At 41.0% G+C, this 13467-nt stretch overlaps 1 protein-coding gene across 6 annotated transcripts in view; it reads left to right on the top strand.

Moving 5' to 3' along the window:
* SCG5 (secretogranin V) overlaps positions 1-12852 on the top strand; it is a 55427-nt gene extending 42575 nt beyond the window's left edge. For 4 of the 6 annotated variants that reach the window (XM_061430686.1, XM_061430683.1, XM_061430684.1 and 1 more), the window contains 2 exons: positions 6555-6608; positions 12476-12852. In XM_061430686.1, the coding sequence (XP_061286670.1) occupies positions 6555-6608; positions 12476-12571 (150 nt within the window). In that variant the 3' untranslated portion in view covers positions 12572-12852. The remainder of the gene's footprint in view (positions 1-6554; positions 6609-12475) is intronic. The other 2 variants (XM_061430688.1, XM_061430687.1) reach the window with 1 other exon arrangement.
* Positions 12853-13467: the final 615 nt, after the last annotated feature.

The following is a 13467-nucleotide window of genomic DNA, read 5'->3' as shown; positions in this document are numbered from 1 at the left end:
AATCTTAATTGCTAGTAGGTCATATACTGTGGTACTCTGAAGGTACTGATGGGAGAGAAAAACAATATGGGTGGGGAGAGAGAAGGAAAATTGTTTAGACTCTGATTTTTTTTTTTTTTTCCCAGAAATCTCTAGTTGAGAGGGACTTTTAATTCCAAACCACACTCACTGCCTAGAGCACAATATACCAACCCATTTGAAGAGTCAGTGACCTGAACCAATCTCATCAGCTCTTATCTCAAGAGGGTTCTACTGTGGTCTGCTCCATAGGCTGTGTCATAACACATCCTAAAATCTCACCAGTGTTTCATGCACCTCTTACAGGATGTATATGAAACTTCTGTTTTAAAAAAAAAGGATACTAAGAAAATTTGCAGGTTTTTTCCCCTAGACTGAGAGAGGTGCTCTCTGCAGAACTAAAGGAAAACCATGCCAGAAACTGAGAAACAGACATACAATTCTGCTTTATGGAAAGAGAAGAAAAATTCCAAACTATGTGGCAGTGAACTTGCCATCAATGGCAAGAACCTATAACTGCCAGTTAAGGAAATTGTTTGTATGCACTTGGAAAGAGAAATCATGACCATTTGGCATAGGTTTGCTAAAAACAAGTTTTGTCAATCTAATTGTATTCTTCCACTTGCCAGCATTATTCATTTGCTTGCCAGCTTGATGAGGGAAATGAAGTGAGCATGGTGTTTTTGGACTTTAGCAAAGTATTTGATGAGCTCTTTCATGATATCCTGTTGGAAGAGGTGGAGAGATACAACCCAGGCAGGAAAACATCACCAAAAGGGAGCTTATTAAAGAGTCATGTCGAGAGGGAGAGCAGTTTCACATGTATCCTATGTCTTAGTGATATCCCACTCCACATTTTTATAAATGTTTGTAATAAAAGCTATAGAGCATATGCTTATCAGATTCTCAAAGAAAGACACAAAGTTGGAAGGGAGAGCATTGAATGACAGAGTTGGGATTCAAGAAGATCCCAACTGGCTGGAATAATGAATCGAACAAGATTACAATTGAATGGAGATAAATCTATTTTCCTGTGGTTTGGATGATGTAATCAAATGCAGAAGCCTTGTGAGCAAAGTGGAACACTACTAAAGAGGGTTAGTTCACGTATACAGAAGTGGTCAACACACCTGTAGGAGTGAGTGAATGAGGAATGAGCAGATACTCCTAACTGCCTAAGCCTATCTAAAGCTATAGGTCTCCATCACTGGCAGCCAACTTGCTACCTACTTTACTGGGAATACTGTGGTCTCAGAACTACACTCTCTCTCTTCCTTTTTACATTGTTTGAGAGAGAGAGAGGTCCCTCCTCATTAATGACCACTTCCATTTTTTCCATCATCCAAGCACTGAGTTTGATTCCCTCTCCTATCAATATGCACATGTTTCCTGTCTTAAAATAACAAAGCAACGATGCCCTCTAAGTTAATTTTGCTTCCTCTAATATGCATTATTCTATTTCTCTTCTTTTTCATGAGCGGTTATGTTAGGGAGAATTTGTAGAGCCATCCTGAAGCCTACTAGCAGGGTTTAAACATGTTGAATTACATAGGCAACCATCTATAGGTTCTTGAATAAGAGGCAAGTGTTCTATAAAAGTTATTCTGGTGGCATATGGAAGGAGGAGATGTAGAGAGAAGAAACTAAAGGTGGGAAAAAAATAAAGGAGATAATTCTAGTTATGAAGGCTGTGAACACAGAGAATTTAAGTGAATCTCACTGAAGCAATAAGAATCCAGGACATTTCAAAGGGAACTAGGGAACTGACTAGATTTGGTGTATGGCATAAATATAGCATGAGAAGGTAAAAAGAGCTATGTCAGGTTTGTAAGAAATGGATGGTATGAGCGTTTCCTCTGAGGAAATTCTTTTTAAAAGAAAGGAAGAAGAGAGGGAAGTAGGGGTGAAAGAAAGGAGCAGAGAAAGAGTAGGAAAGAGTAGATCACAGAGGAGCACTAGGAAGGAATCTGCAAGAGATGGGCAGAAGTGCCACCTATCAGAAGCAAGGGCCTGGACAGAGCCTGCTGTGCTCCAGGTACTGTGCTGGGTGCACGATATACAGTAGTCATTGGCATGATATTGGTCTCAAGGAGCTAACCAACTTGGGATAAATTGCATGCAAATAAAATGAACCCACCTCAGCATGATTCAGCTTCCTGATCAAGCTCTACCAGGTGCAGTGACTGGGGGAGATGGAAGAGAATAGTCAAGGGAGACCCAGGACTGAGGACTCACATGGCCAATTGTACAGTAACCGTTGACGATGCCGAAGGTGCTAAGAAGGGCAGCGCTGAATTCTACGGTGACACATCTACCTTGCATGACCGCCAGTCTGGAGATGAGGGGAAGGTGCAAGGGGAAGACAGAGACCAGTCTGAGTGAGGATGTGAGAGAGGGAAACTTCTCTCTTGCCAACGTTCCTCCCCTCTTCTTGAAAATCTTTACAGATTTCTCTCGTCATGTTCCACTCACTCCCAGCACTCCAGTATGAAGTCAGCCACCATCTCATTGTTTTTGCCTCTTTTCAATACTGATTTCTTTCCTTTGGGTCACTGCTACTCATTGTCTACATCAGAGCTAAAGACTGGAAGTTTAGGACTATTACAGATCAATGACCAGGAGCAATGTTCACACACCTTCCTCATTTGTAATTATGTGTCTGTTTAAACTTGTTTCCTTCATTTATTTTCTCATTACCACCTAGCAGTTAAGCATGGGTTCCACCTCATGTGGAAGTGTGAATTGAGTATGTCTTGCTTTTCTAAGCTGGGGTCCCCAAGCTTTCCTTAGCATTCATAAAGAATGATGGTCTCAAGCTCCACCGTCCTTTAAATTAGCAAAGGGATCATCTTTCACAAGAGAGCTAGCACAAGATCCTGATTCCTTTTTTTTTGCTGGTAATGTTTCCCTGTGTTTGAGCTGAGCTGGAGCTCAGCTGAGTCTTGAGTAGTGATTCACATAAATATCAGCATCTGTCTAATTTCCTGCATTTCTCTCTGTTAATGCATCCAGACACATTTATTAAATACACATCATACACCTTCCAGGCCCTGCATTAGGTGTTCAGTTCAGTTCAGTCACTCAGTCATGTCCAACACAAAGATGATAATAGTCATTGTATTTTATAATAAGACAGCAAATAGTCATATTTGTTGAGCACATACTCTGTGCCAGACAGTGCCAAATACTTTATGTGACTTATTTCATTCTATCTGCCCTTCCCTATCATGCTCATTTTACAGATGAGAAAATACAGGCTTAGAGACTTCCCTGGTGGCTCAGACGGTAAAGCGTCTGTCTACAATGCGGGAGACCCAGGCGCAGTCCCTGGGTTGGGAAGATCTCCTGGAGAAGGAAATGGCAACCCACTCCAGTATTCTTGCCTGGAAAATCCCATGGACAAAGGAGCCTGGTAGGCTACAGTCCATGGGGTTGCAAAGAGTCAGACACGACTGAAGCGACTAAGCAGGGATGCAGGAAGAGGGAGTTTAAAAGGTCTGCCTAACCCCGTGGAGCTGATCATTGACAGAACTGAGATTTGAACCAGAACACTGGACTCTAGGAGTTCTCTAAAAAATGGGTAAATTCCTTTTCTCTCCATGGCTCAGCACTCAGAGTGTGTCCTGTACGGTGGTTCTATCGAGTCTTGTCTACAACTGGTTCTTTCCGATGATATGTCACCTGGAGCTGCCGTAGACAAAGGCTGGCTACCATAGGTGTCAGCCAACCCCTCCTTCACACGTTCGTTACTGAGTGTTACTCACTTAGGAAGAAGTTGTCTTGAAAAGCACATGTTTCTCCTTTCCAAGTGCTTTTCACATCTTTTCACCAGCAGCTTGGGTGACTAGAGGCTCCTCCTTAACCGGATGCAGCTGTACTGAGCCTTGAACCTGAGCCATGGGAGAAATGAGACACAGGACCCTCTGCCTTTCTTTGTCTTTCACGCCCTCATTGTGTCTGAAGAGTCAGATGCTCTTCAGTTTGGGTTTCTCTCATGTTTCCATGTCATTAGTCATGAGCTATGCCTTTCTGATATGTTCTTCTTAGTGTTTCCCTTGGGCAAAGTGGTGTCTGCCAGGTTTCTCCAGTGTAAAGTTACTATTTTTCCCTTTGAAATTAATAATTAATCTGTGGGGATTTACTTCAAGACTGTATAAATATTCTGTCCCCATTAAAGTTTCAACTAACAGTTTTAGTATCCATTGATGGCACTCACCAGAATAATGATAACTATGGTAGTTTTAAAATGGTGATTTATTTAAAAACCTTACTATTCTTTGGCATTTCTTGGTTGGCATTCTATTCTAAGCAAGAGTTTCCCCTGTTCCCCATTAAAAAAATTTTTTTTATCAGTATAGATTCATTGTTTCCTATTATTATTTATTTTGCTGTTCAAATTGTCCTAGATTTAGCCAGTGGGAGTCTCTGCAGGCTGGCTTTTCTTTCCTTTCACGGTGTCTCATCACTTTTTGAGTACTTCCTTACTTTCTGGCCCAATTAGATATCCCAACTTCATTCATCCTTGTACTTTCCCTGCCCTAGCTCTGGAATCAGACATTTCTCCAAGAAGCCTCCCTGGTTCCATTTAGGAATGGAATTTGAAACCAAGATCTAGGCAGTTGTCCAAAATCTTGATGGCACAATGGAAAGCCCTCTTTGTGAACTCAGACCTGCTGCTCACATGGAAAACAGGCTCAGTGCTCCCCCTCCCCACCCTATCTACAGGGAATGGGTGTCAGGAGGGGGGCTGGTCTCTTTGCATTGGCTTTGTGTACTTCTTTCGCCCACTGGAGACCTGTCAATCCCTGCCTTCAAATCCATACAATAGCAGGGCTAATCAGGAATGCCAAGGTCACTGGCAGGCAGGGGTAGGAAAGCATCTGGCTCACCCTCATCTGCACTCTTAGGGAAATACAGGGACCATCTTTGAGAGGAAGGCTTGCAGTATCTTTCCTTTTCTCTTTGAATGAAGGCCCTTATGAGTATAACCCTGGCCTTCTAAAGGGGAGTAACTAAGATGCTGCTGTCTTTACCCTGCTGGTGGCAGAGGACCTTGACCATGGCTGATTGGCTGTCCCACCCCATGGTACTAGCTCGAGGGCCCTGTGCCCTCCCTCCCGCTCAGGCAACTGATCCCAGTGATGCACAGAGCCTCTTTCCTGGCCCTCTATCTCCCAACCCCTGTCCCCAGCTTTGGCATGAATTCCCAGGACTTTCTCTGTCACCAGGAATTGTTCCATCTACAGAAAGGCAAGCACAGACAGAGGAATGAGCCTCACAGCAATACCCTCATTCCTCGAGTGAATGATCTGCACTTTTCTCCCTTCTGAGATGAAACTCATCAGTTCTCCAAGTGAGCATGAGATTTAGGCTGTGGCCAGGACCGATCTTTGGGGCTGTGGAGGCTCCTTGACACTCTGGCACGGCCTCTGTGCATAGTTGAGGTTGGGCAAGAGATACACATTGTAAATTGTGGGTGGAGTAGATTTTAATGAACATGAAAACTATGACCTCGTTCTTGGTATTTGTCATTTTCATTCCCAAATCTACCATGAAAAAAAAAAATAACTTGATATCCAAACAGCTCAGAAGATACAAGGGTTGTATAAACTTGTTCCTTACCAGAACTCTGTCATCTTCTTCTTTTAAAAAATCAATGTCAGGGTATTTTAGAGTAAGATGAATCACCTCTTTTATATGTTATCTCCCTTCTGATGAAAAAAAATTTTTGAAAAAAGTAAACAACTTGAGAAAGCCCCCAGTTCCCCATTTCCCATTCTCTCTTCAGGTTAAGTGTCCTGTCTCTTATAATCCCAATAGAAGGGAAATATATTCAACGTGCATGTGATATTCTAGAGCTCATTTAAATCCACTGTGTGTTTGAAATCCAGAAATATGTGGAAACACTTATACAAACTGTGGTAACAGAGCCTGTCCTGCACCCCTCTCGACAACATAGCTTTTCTTCTGCCAAGAAGATTTTTGGCAGTTTTTAAAAGGTTCACTCTATTAAAAATGTTATAGACCAAATGGTTTTCCGATTGTCTTGACTGGGGGCACTGACTCAAGCCACAAGAGGAAGGGTTGCAGAAGTCAGATGTCTCGTTTATTTACATAGAGGATTGTTGCTAATAGTCAGACACTCCTCTAGAGAACAGTTTATGTGTACAGCTCATAAAAAGGGAGTTAGACACTAAAGTAAAATAAGATAAAATTGTTTGTTTTAAACAAAGGCTGTTCAAAGTGAGGAGATGGGTCTCCAGTGCCCCTTGTGTGTTAGAATGTCGTATTTTCTGATTTATATGATTGTTGATGACATGGGTGTGCCTTGGGGCATCACAGAGAACTTTATTAAAAGCTGCACAACACCGGCTTTTCTCTTGTGGTCTATCTTTCTGATACGACACTCCTTTCATCTGGTTTTGTTTCTAAAATATGTGTATGCAAATATCCAGGGGGACACACCAAGGATATAATAGCCATTGACCAAATGTGATCCATACTTCTGCATTTGTTTTCTTTTCTCTCAACTCCAGAACAAGAAGCTCCTTTATGAGAAGATGAAGGGAGGACAGAGACGCAAGCGGAGGGTAACGTCTGACTGGCTGTGAGGCTGGGGGATGCCTAGAGCTTTCTGAGCGGGGCAGTTGACAGGCTGTTACCCTCGGGCGGTAACAGAAAGTAGCAGAGTCCTTTCATGTACGGTCCTGCATGAGGGCGAGGCTGAACAGTGGTTCCTAGTGATAACTGTGCCTAGAAAGTCTGCCCTTGGTTTCTGTGATGTCTTCTCCAGGCTGTAGCATGTAATTTTTAGTGGCTTACCAAGTTCTTTTTCAATCTTGTTATTTTGTATCAGAGTATAGCCATTACTGTACAGTATGTGATAGTGTCAGGTAGACAGCAGAGGGACTCAGCCATACATATACATGATTCCATTCTGCCCGAAACTCCCCTCCCATACAGGCTGCCACATAACATTGAGCTGAGTTCCATGTGCTGTGCAGTAGGTCCTTGTTGGTCATTCTGGAATTTATTTTTTATTTTATTTTTTAATTATTATTATTATTCATTTTAAATATAGCAGTGTGTACATGACCTTCCCAAACTCCCTAACTATCCCTTCCCCCATCCTTTCCCACTGGACAAGCTTAATTTTTTTTTTTAACTTTAAACTTACTTTGTATTGGAGTACAGGCATTACTATACAATGTTGTGATCGTTTCAGGTGGACAGCAAAGGGACTCAGCCATACATATACATGTATCCATTCTTCCCCAAACTCCCCTCCCATCTAGGCCGCCACATAACACTGAGCAGAGTTCCCTGTGCTATACAGAAGGTCCTTTTTGGTTATTCATCTGGCACAGTAAGTTTTGTGGCAAATCCACCACCATCATTGTACTCACAAAAAGTCAGTTGCATCCCACCCGTGGATGTAGATAGGGATGTGGGGAGTACAGGAGTATATGTCCTTCCTCAAAGGATCTATAGGCCACTGGGGGAAACTGCCCACAAATCCATCCGCATCAGTTACATAAAAACTGGAACCAAGAACCAGGAAGTGTTGAACTGCCTGCTCCAGGCAATAATTTTGAAGAAATGTCGGGGCAAAAGATGACGTGAACAAATCTCATTCCTTCTGCATGCTGTTTTTTCTTGGTCCAGCCAGATTGATGTAAAAATCCACTAGATCCATTTCATTTGTTTACTGACTGGAATTTGCAGGGTTAGTTATTCACCATCCCAGGGCTGCCCAAGGTGCTGTTCACTTAGCCACTACAGTGATTCCTCTTGTAAAGCTGATGTCACTTGACTTTGGGCTTCCAGTGTAGTTGATGGTGTTGAGACTGAACAAGTGGCCGGTGGTTGGTGCCTTTTTAGACAAAAGTGCCGGGCCACCTGCCATTTAGAGGCAGAATTTTGGCAGCACTGAACAGCATGTGGGATCTTAGTTCCCCTACCAGGCATTGAACCTGTGCCCCTCCCACAACCCGCTTCTGCCTACAACATTGGCAGCATGGAGTCTCAGTCACTGGACCACCAGGGAAGTCCCACCTGCTTTTTTTTTTTTTTTAATCAGATTTTAAAAGTTAAAGTCTGCTTGTTCCATAATAAAATGCTGCCAGATAGTAACCATCTTAGTTAAAATATACAAACCAAACCATACACGCAAGGCCACTGACTATTTATTTAGAATAGGAAGTACCTGGATCCTGGCAAAATTGGGGAGTTTGGACAGTGGTCATTGTGGCATTTCTGAATAGTTTTGCCAAATCTAGTCAGAATGCTTGAAGAGGTGTAGGTTTTCTGGACTCAGCATGAATTCCTCAGGCCCCCAAAATGGAAAGTTCCAAGCCCCTGTGCTGCCTGACAAAATACAGAAGACTCATGGCCAGTTTTCTATTCAAGAAGCAAAGCTTTGCTTTGGAAACAGATGTTCAGAGAGTTAATGGGGTTTTTCAGAGATTTTTCTTGGATAATTACAGTTTCCAGTGGTAGATGGTGGCAGGGAAGGTCCGAAGGGTGTAATGTGGTCTTGAGAGAATATCAAGAAATTATATTCCAGGAGTTCAGAATACACATAATTTACCAGTAAGATGGCTTGAATGTCTCCCCATGGTGCAATAAGGACATTTCCAAATAAGAACAGTGACCATACTGAAATGGGTGTCTTAGCATGAAGCTTTAATTGTCTCTACTGCCTGGCTCACTATTCCTCCTGGCCTGCCTTGGTTAATGACTGCAGGTCATGATTTAGGTCATTTTGGTATGAGACCAGTGATGACCAAAACTCAGTTTGGCTAGGACACATGTTATAAAGGATTTTACTTTGGCTTCATCTTACTCCACATAGGAAAGGCTGAGAATTTATGAAAATAGGGTCATTTTGACCCAGAGGTATCAAGTTCTTCCTATTTTCAGACATCTTCAAAGACCCATGCTCATGCCATAAACCAGGGGCCTCTCAGGCCTGGAGGAGAAATAGAACTTACCTTCCCTGTCATCAGACCTCAGATTGTGTTCCCATCTTGATTGATGACTTTGACGGCTCCCTCCAGTATGCAAATCAATATGAAGAAATTATGGGCTTGCTATTGTGAAAAATCAGGGCTTTCTCCAGTGAAGCACAGCATCTGCTTTGGGTTTCCAGAGGTCATCAGAGGCAGGGGTCCAATCCCAGTGGTTCTATCAGTTGTGAAATAGCAACTGTGTGACCTAGCGAGTCTCTCACCCAAGAGAGAAGGTAAATATCTTAGGGCCTTGAGTTCTTCAGAAGGTATTTAAAACCAAGTACCATCACTATTGGGCTTCCCTGGTGGCTCAGTGGTAAAGAATATGCCTGCTGATGCAGGAGATGAGGATTCGATCCCTGGGTCAGGAAGATCCCCTGAAGGAGGAAATGGCAACCCACTCCAGTATTCTTGCCTGGGATAATCCCATGAACAGAGGAGCCTAGCGGGCTACAGTCCATGGGGTCACCAAAAAGTCAGACACAACTGAGAAACTGAGCATGCACACACATCATCATTATTATTAACCTTGTATGTAGGATTCAGTACTCAGACATTTATCAAAGAAGTTCAAGTGATTGCTCCTTTTACTTCCTCATTAATTCAGTTCCTTCATTCCCTGCTTCATTTGTTGCGGCCTAGGTCTGGGCAGAAGGACTTGCTCTCATGACAGTCCCTTACCAGGAAGGCTTCTCCCCAGAATTACAACAGAGCCTTGGGTGGTTTTATGTAGCTTTCTAAATTTGCTCAAATCCAGTTGAACTCCTAGTTGCTTCAAGAAGAAAAGGTCAATAAATGACCTTCTAAATGGCAACAAATTTTTAATTCTTAGGAGGTATCTTGTTAATATTTGAGATCTGCTATTTATCTTAAAGAGTTTGTCAACCCTATATTTCTGTATTTGATAAACATGACTGTCATGAAGGGATACATGTATATGTATGACTGAGTCTCTTTGCTCACCACATGAAACTATCACAACATTGTTAATCAGCTATATGTCAATATCAAATTTTTTTAAATGCTCAAAAATCATATTAAAGAACATAGCTTAGAAAAAAATATTTTAAATGAATATTTCATATCCTTTTAAATATGTTAGAAATTTCAGAATATATTTTTACTAAGAAAAAAATATATTTGTAGTACTGAATATATTTTTTCAGTCCATACAAGCTCCACCTAGCCAGAGATTCTGAAATGATTCTCTGGGTTAAACAGGCCATTCTAATTGAAAATTCCTAATATAAAAAGTAGTTTTAAAAAATATTTCAGAGATGCTTCCCAGCAAAGTTCTGTTATTTGGTGACATAGCACTTTTCAGATCAATGAGAACATTGCATACTTTGTAATTCTCAGCTTGTTTGTGATGCATTTTTGCAGGATAAGTTGGGCCTTTCATCATTCATACTTTTACCTATCAGAATGTGGAAGAACATTTTTAAATACTAAATTCAGATTCCAGGCCTTCTGTTTAGGAGAATGTCTGCTCAAAAGTCATAGCAGACAATGTCCCATGGGCAAGAGAGACCCCTTGTGAAATGCCTCCATTCATCCATGGGGCCTAGAGGTGCCATGGGATTGCAGATACGTTGTAACTACAGTTTCTTTCTTATATTTGTGTTTAGTTATTGGAAGACAACTTCAATAAACAAATACCTTTCAAAACTTGAATTTTTGTCTGCTTGCTAAATACTGTTGTAAAACTCCAATTCCTAGTTCAAATCCAAACCTCAAAAAATAGATATAAAATAAGGAATGGAAAAACGTTGACTCATTCAGAATACAAACAGATGAAAAGAATTTCAGACAGTGGAGTCTTGAGTCAAAAATAAAGGAGTTATGTAAATAAGTTCATTTGCACTCTTTTTTTTTATTCTACATGTAAGCGATATCGTGTGTCATTTGTCTTTATGTGTCTGACTTGCTTCACTCGGTATGACAATCTCTAGGTTCATCCATGTTGCTGCAAATGGCATTATTTTGTTCTTTTTTATAGCTAAATAATATTCAATTGTATATATGTACCCCATCTTCTTTATCCATTCCTCTGTTGATGGATGTTTAGGTTGCTTCCATGTCCTGCTATTGTAAATAGTGCTGCAATGAGCTTTGGAGTGCATGTATCTTTTCAAATTATTTTTCTGGGTATATGCCCAACAGTAGATTGCTGGATCATATGATAGTTGTATTTTTAGTTATTTTAAGGAACCTCCATACTGTTCTCCATAGTGGATGTACCAATGTACATTCCTATCAACAGTGTAAGAGGGTTCCTTTTTTCCACACCCTCTCCAGCATTTAGTGTTTGTAGATTTTTGATGACCATTCTGACCAATAAGGTAATACCTCTGTAGTTTGGAGTCACAGATGTAGAAAACAAACTTACGGTTACCAGGGAATAAGGGGGAGACAGAATAAATTGGGACTGACATATACACATTATGCTTCCCTGGTGGCTGAGCTGGTAAAGAATCCGCCTGCAATGTGGGAGACCTGGGCTCAATACTTGGGTTGGGAAGATCCCCTGGAGAAGGGAATGGCTACCCACTCCAGTATTCTGGCCTGGAGAATTCCATGGATTGTATAGTCCATGGGGTCACAAAGAATCGGACACAACTGAGCAATTTTCACTATACACATTACTATATATAAAATAAGTAACTAGTAAGAACCTGCTATATAGCACAGGAAACTCCACTCACTACTCTGTAATAGCCTATATGGGAAGAGAATCTTAAAAGAAAAAAGAGTGGATATATGTATTTGCTGTACTCCTGAAGCTAAATTGTTAATCAGCTATACTACAATAAAAAAATTTTAAAGTAAAACATCACAATTTTATACATCCTAAAAAATAATAATAAAGAAGCTTTCTGTATAATTTCCTTTCCTTCTGCTTTTGAATTTGACTGAGAGAAGGTGACAGTGATAGCTAGAGCCCTTGATGAGTCCTTTTTAAGTGGAATGCTGCTTTGGAAGAGTCAGTCACAGCAGCAGGTAATCTGTGACCACTCTTCCCATTTGGCTACATTCTGTCCTCTTCTTTAGAACACTTTTCTTGTAAAATGGTTTAATTCAGTTTGTATTCTCTCTTCTCTAAGGCCATGGGATAATAATTCTGTTTCGTGTGAGGCTTTGTATCTAAGTTAATAGTGAGGGTTTATTAGCTGGTTCACTTCCAATCTTTATTCCAAAAAAGGGAGTGGGACCAAACTGCATCTGATAATGAGTTGTGTGAAAGACGTAAGTAGACACATCTGTCAGTCAGTGTTTCTCTGCCTACTGAGGTACTGATTAGTGCGCCGAAGTCATCAATTGGTAGGTGATAGGCTCCACTGTTACCTAGTTAACCCAACAGGTGAGGAGGAGTTCTCGTTCACCTCTTCTGTGAGATGTCTGTATCTGTTATTCACGTATGATTCTAAACCATATATATTTTTCAGAGTGTCAATCCATATCTACAAGGACAGAGACTGGACAATGTTGTTGCAAAGAAGTCAGTCCCCCACTTTTCGGATGAAGATAAGGACCCAGAGTAAAGTGAAGACTCAGTGTGGAATTCATGTGACCTGCTATCCCTCCTTGGTACTGCTTCTGCCCATGTGTTGTTAGAGCCCCTGTGAAGGACAGCATGTTTCTAATTTAGATAAGTATGGATGAAAAGCAAATGTATTTTGTTATTGTGTTGTCCTTCATGCCGATAGCTCTGCTTTCTGCTAAATTAGGATAAGAGCCTTTTTTCCCCTTTACATGTGGATCTGCAATGAGCATTAAAATTGAAGTGTATGTGTCAACAACAATAAAAAGCAAATGAATGAAATGTCCTCTGATTTCTTGCAATTTAAAATGGTGTTTTGGGTGGCACTGTTTTGGCCAAGTCTATAAAAAGCTGGCATTTGATTTTTATTATGCAGTTCAGTCAGCTCTTATACATTGTTACACACCAGTAAAGGAAACAGTATGCAGGAGGAGGAGCCGACACATTTCACTTGGGTACATCTTAATAAATGTGCAAGCACATGTATGTGGATTTTTTAAAATTTGAGGCTCTAAATTTTTAAAATTAAAAAAAAAATTAATTTTTAAAATTAAATTTAGAGCATTATACGAATGATTTCTTTGCTTACCAGGACAAAATCTCAAACATGATCTTATTTTAACAACAATGCTGCTGCTACTGCTGCTAAGTTGCTTCAGTCGTGTCCGACTCTGTGCGACCCCATAGACGGCAGCCCACCAGGCTCCCCGTCCCTGGGATTCTCCAGGCAAGAATACTGGAGTGGGTTGCCATTTCCTTCTCCAATGCATGAAAGTGAAAAGTGAAAGTGAAGTCGCTCAAATACTGTGAAGCAAATATGGAGTCAGTATTATCATTCCCATTTTACAGATGGTGGGACTAAGACTCAGTTTCCGTGAAATGCTGAAAGTGGCACAG

This window comes from Bos javanicus, chromosome 10 (genome assembly GCF_032452875.1).
Source record: "Bos javanicus breed banteng chromosome 10, ARS-OSU_banteng_1.0, whole genome shotgun sequence".
NCBI lineage: Eukaryota > Metazoa > Chordata > Mammalia > Artiodactyla > Bovidae > Bos > Bos javanicus.
The sequence above is the reverse complement of the archived record's forward strand: the minus strand, read 5'-3'. Positions and strand labels throughout refer to the sequence as shown.